The 4,898-nt window shown below is 41.3% G+C and overlaps 1 protein-coding gene and 1 non-coding gene across 2 annotated transcripts; one reads left to right on the top strand and one right to left on the bottom strand.

Moving 5' to 3' along the window:
- Positions 1 to 600: 600 nt before the first annotated feature.
- LOC118757598 (large ribosomal subunit protein eL30-like) lies at positions 601 to 1,053 on the bottom strand. Its single transcript, XM_036492439.2, has one exon. The coding sequence runs from the start codon at positions 982 to 984 to the stop codon at positions 694 to 696; it is 291 nt and encodes a 96-aa protein (XP_036348332.2). The 5' UTR covers positions 985 to 1,053; the 3' UTR covers positions 601 to 693.
- Positions 1,054 to 1,943: 890 nt separating this feature from the next.
- On the top strand, positions 1,944 to 2,050 carry LOC118757657 (U6 spliceosomal RNA). The gene has a single exon (XR_004995315.2). It is a non-coding gene; the product is annotated as a U6 spliceosomal RNA (small nuclear RNA).
- The last annotated feature ends 2,848 nt before the right edge of the window (positions 2,051 to 4,898 follow it).

Genomic DNA, 4,898 nt, shown 5'->3' with positions numbered 1-4,898 from the left:
CCATGTTAGACACTGGTTTGCTGTGTATTGGGCAGGCAGACTCTAATTTTGTGGGTTCTTCAATTGATTTTTCTCCATATAGGATAATGTCAGATGCATGCAGGGTTAATGCGACTTTCTCCTTCCCAACGTGGGTGCTTTTTACTTATTCCTCATGTCCAACTTCTCTAGTTATGATGTCCAGTGCAATGTTGAATGAATGTGGTGAAAGAGGACATTCTGTTGTAGATTTTTGGAAAAAAAAAAAAAAGCTTCACTTTTTCCTTGTTTTAACTATGTTAACTGTGGATTTGTCATATGTAGTGTTTATGGTACTGGGGTACATTTCTTGAATACCCAGATTTCTACAAGTCTATGAGTTTTATTTGATATAGATATTTTTGCCTGCAGAAGGAACTTCACAGAATTACTTGTGAGCCTATGTGTCGTGCTAATAAAGAACAGACTATTCCACAAGCATAGCAAGACAGAGGAAAGGAGATTGGGGCTCTCAATGGCAAATTATAGGAAAATAACCAGGAAATATATGGGGGTAAAGTGATGGGAGAAGAGGGTTAGGTTGTTTTTTTTTTTTTTTTTCGTTTTTGTTTTTTAAACACAAGCTCTGGCAGTTTTTATTAAAGAAAAAATTTCAGGATTTATTTTTCACCAGTCTGTTCTGGCATGCTTCTAATAATATTAGAGTCACCTGGGTCAATGATAGAGAGTGCACACTCTGTAGTACTTCCCACATGCTGTGCCCAACTCTATGTTATTGCCACTACAGTGATGGACACCAGTTTTGGCCAACATGGCGTAATACTCTATTTCAGATTTCCTCAAGGCCGGGCAGTTGTTGGAGAGGATGACCAGCTTCGCCTTGCCCTGTCGGATCATCTTCAGGGACTGCTTGTAGCCCAGCACGCAGTTTCTGCTCTTCATCACCAGCTGGAGCCGTGAGTTGATGGACTCCAGCAACTTTTTCGTCTTCTTGGCGGCCAACATCTTCCTGCCTGAGGTACGGGATGGACCTCCAACCTAGCGCACCCGCCAAGATGGCAGGGAGGAGCCAGAAAGGAACTCCCACGAAGTTTAGTTTTAGTATGGTTTATTTGTGTAGACTCATCTTGATAAAAATGTACAGAAAGTATAATAAAAAAAATAAAAGAAAGAAAAAAACCAAGCCAGTTACAACCTTGAAAAAATAAATTAATTAATTACTTTTAAAAAAAGAATGTACAGAAAGGTCACCTTTCTCATAGGAAATATATGCCCTGATTTAAGATGGAGAGCGGCAAGGGGCAAGTTCTTCCTGCATCTCTTGTGTCTCAGTAGCTTTCAGCTCAAAGTAATCAATATGCCAGAATGGCATAGCTCAGGGTGGGCTGTTCTGAGTCCCCTCCCAGTCCCTCTCTCTCTCTCATTTTCACAAAAGAAGCAGTAGAAATTATATTACTGTTCTCTGATCATTTCTGTTAGGTGATTATTTACTCACAAAATGAAATGTTGCAGTGGGAGACCATGACTTTCTAACAGAGGCAAATAAGATCCACCAAACTCTTTACCATCTGTATTCACTTCATAGGTTAGTCTATAATTAGCTACGCTCCATCTATGTACACACACACATATTACAAAAGGAAACTAGAATATTCCACAGAAAGTTTAAGAGTGAGGTCAAATCCTTGCCCATTTCTTAGGTCTTTTTCATGTATGTATTACCTACAGGGATACAAAAAGCCTCAATGCAAACATCTGTGTATCTATCACATCCTCCTCCTACTACTGGATTTCCTTTGGGTTTAGTGCTCCAAGCCAGGCTCTGCGGTCTGTAACTGTTGCTTTGCAAGCCAGCAAACGTTAGATGTGCAAGCTTCAACCCAGATTCCAGGACAATGCCTGACTGCATTTTCTGAACAAGAGCAGTTTCATCTTTCAATATCCACTTTGAAAATATTTTCCTCATGCTCATTCTGGCAGCATATATACTAAAATTAGAACAATACAGAGAAGATTAGCATGGCCCCTGTGCAAGGGTGACATGCAACTTCATGAAATGTTCCTGTGTTTTTTACAACACATTTTCCTCATTCTTTGTTACTGCTTACAAATATTGGTGTAAGTCGTCTAATGTTGTTTGTGAAAAAACAAACAGAAATGTTGTGGGGCCAGCCCATTAGTAACTAGACAGGGTCTGCCTGCCCCTGCCCAGGATAATCCCTTCTGAAAGCCTGGAGGAGTTTGTGGAATTGTTATGACATCCAGAGTGCTCTCAGGGCTTTGAGCCATGGAAAGTATTCTTCCAGTACTGTAATTTATCCACATTTTTTTTTATGCTGTGTACTCTGACATACTCAAGGAGACGAAGTCAGTGTGGTTTGTTTATATATGTATGCATGTGCGTATATATATAACACTTTTGGTGGATATGGTGCACTCTTTATTTTTACTCTGTCCTTTCTGGTGACAGTCACAAAAGAGATTAGGGATCCTCAATGTATATAGTACATTGGTCCTTTGCCACTCTCGTACTTCCCGGTGTTTGGGCTCCCATCCCTGGGTGTATCGGTCAGGCTGACTGTCAGGGTAGGTTTGCCAGAGCTGGCTTTCTGGATTTGGCTGCAGATTTGCTGTGTGATGCTGCAGTTACTAGGACACATAGGACATGGAAGGAGGCCCACAGAGCTGTCAGAGAAACAGCAGACAGATCTGAGGCCCTGTCCTCTGCAGATAAACTTAGGTAGAGTCATCACTGATCACTAACAAGTGCTTGAGAAAGTACTTTATCCCAGTGTTCACATCTAAAAACCTCAGTACCACGGCAGCGGAAGTTGGCCGGCAGCAGGGGTGGGGAAGGGGTGCATGATGGCTCAACTGGCTAATCCTCCACCTGCAAGTGCCAGCAATCCCATATGGGCACTGGTTTGTGTCCCAGCTGCTTCACTTCCTATCTATCACTCCACTTATGGTCTGAGAAAGCAATGGAGGATGGCTAAAAGCCTTGAGACCCTACATCCACATGGGAGACCAAGAGGAGGCTCCTGGTTCCTGGCTTTGGATTGATTCAGCTCTGGCCATTGTGGCCATTTGGGGAGTGAACCAACTGTGTCTCTCCTTCTCACTGTAAATCTGCCTTTACAATAAAAAATAAATAAACCTTAAAAAAAAGTTGGCTGCACAGGAGGGAGGAAGGATCTTTGGGAAGCCATGGACTCTGCCTGGGTTTCTAACGAGTCACTCTGGAAGACATACTGGACAGCAAAACAGGGAGCAGGAGAAGGAAGATGGACACTCAGAGGTGGCCAGCAGCCCCTTCAGGCAGTTTGTCTTGTGGTTTTGCCAACCAGCAGCCCTGTGTCAGAACTGAGCCCTCCAGGAAAGGGTAAGAAAAAAACGCTCTGCGTTTGTTTCCCTCCCTTAGTTTGAGTCTGGTTTCAAGGATTTTTTTTTCCTCCTTGTAATCATATCTGAGTTTGCACAGTCCCTACACATCCAGAAGCAGTTTCATGAAGAGAACTTTTATAAAACAGAGCGTTAAGAAAAAAGCAATGTTACCATTTTAGGTTAAAAACATTTATATCACTCTAATGAAGAGCCCATGATTGATTTAGTTGTATTATTAGACACTGCAAGAATCTTCCTCACAGATAAGGATTTCTCTGACTGCTTGCTGGCTACCAGGATTCTACTAGCAAGGCACAGAGATTAATTGCACTTATCTGACTGTGGTATTATTTGGAAAAGGTAATCGCTACATTTTCCGAAAAATAAAAAGGAGAGAACATACAGACTGTTTTCATAAGTCTGCCCATTTTGATTCCTACATGGTTGTTATGAAAATATAAATTAACTTAAACATTTATTCTGAATACCTTGCAAACTCTGAAACAATTAGGTTAAAATAAAACTAGGCTCAGAAAAATCTTTCCACTCTTTAGAATGTCCCACAATTCAAAATGGGGAGAGCATTCAAGGTACTAAAAACATAAGACATAGCATCAGTGCCATAGAATTTTGAGTCATTTCCAATGAACGACTTTCTCTAATGTCTGGGTAAAGATTTCTTGCCAAATAGGTGAGCAGAAGGAAAGCAGGAAGTGCAAGCACTGGAAGATGTGCCCATGTGTCTAAGCATGCCAGGTCCTGCTCAGCTATTTAATTAACAGTCTCTACTTGAAGCTTGCAAGACCAGAGTGCAGATTCTGCACAGAATCCCCCTCGAGAATATGATGCACAGTCGACTGGAATAAAAGTCAGGAATCATAAAAGCCTTCCAGCTATCCGCTTTCCAATGCTTTTGATGCCCCTAAAAGATCAGGAGAGGACACTTAAGAATACCATGGTTTTTCCAAAAATTACTTCATCTGTATCTAGCTATCTATCCACATCATCATCATTGTCCACCTCAAAGCTACAGAGAGAACATTAGAAATGGAGAGAGAGAAAGAGAGAAAGGGGAAATCTTTAATCTCTGATTCACTCCCCCGAAGGCCCGCAACAGCTAGGACTGGGCCCAGCTGAAGTCAGGAGATGAGAACTCCAGCTGGGCTCCCCATGGATGACAAAGACCAAACTATTTGAACCATCATCTGCTGCCTCTCATGGTGCATATTGCCAGGAAACTAGAATCAGTGATGGAGCCAAGACTCAAATCCAGACACTCTGATGAAAGATGTGGGTGCACTAAATGACATCTTAATTGCTGTGTCAAATTTCTGCTCCCGATTATTTATAAATGGCCGGGAGCATGAGCTGGTAATTATTTTATTGACCAGTGAAGATACTAATTTTTTATTAGATCTTTTTTATACATTAGAAAAGCTTTCCCTGAATTATTAATATTCAGAAAGGTGAGTCCTAGAGCATGAAAAAGTAATGAAGAATGATGATACTGTCAAAATGAACAAATGTAAAAGTTT

The sequence above is a fragment of the Ochotona princeps genome, chromosome 15, assembly GCF_030435755.1.
Source record: "Ochotona princeps isolate mOchPri1 chromosome 15, mOchPri1.hap1, whole genome shotgun sequence".
Taxonomy (NCBI): domain Eukaryota; kingdom Metazoa; phylum Chordata; class Mammalia; order Lagomorpha; family Ochotonidae; genus Ochotona; species Ochotona princeps.
The sequence above is the reverse complement of the archived record's forward strand: the minus strand, read 5'-3'. Positions and strand labels throughout refer to the sequence as shown.

Excerpts from the sequence above, each read along its gene's own strand:
- LOC118757598 (XM_036492439.2), bottom strand. The coding sequence starts at position 984 with ATGTTGGCCGCCAAGAAGACGAAAAAGTTGCTGGAGTCCATCAACTCA.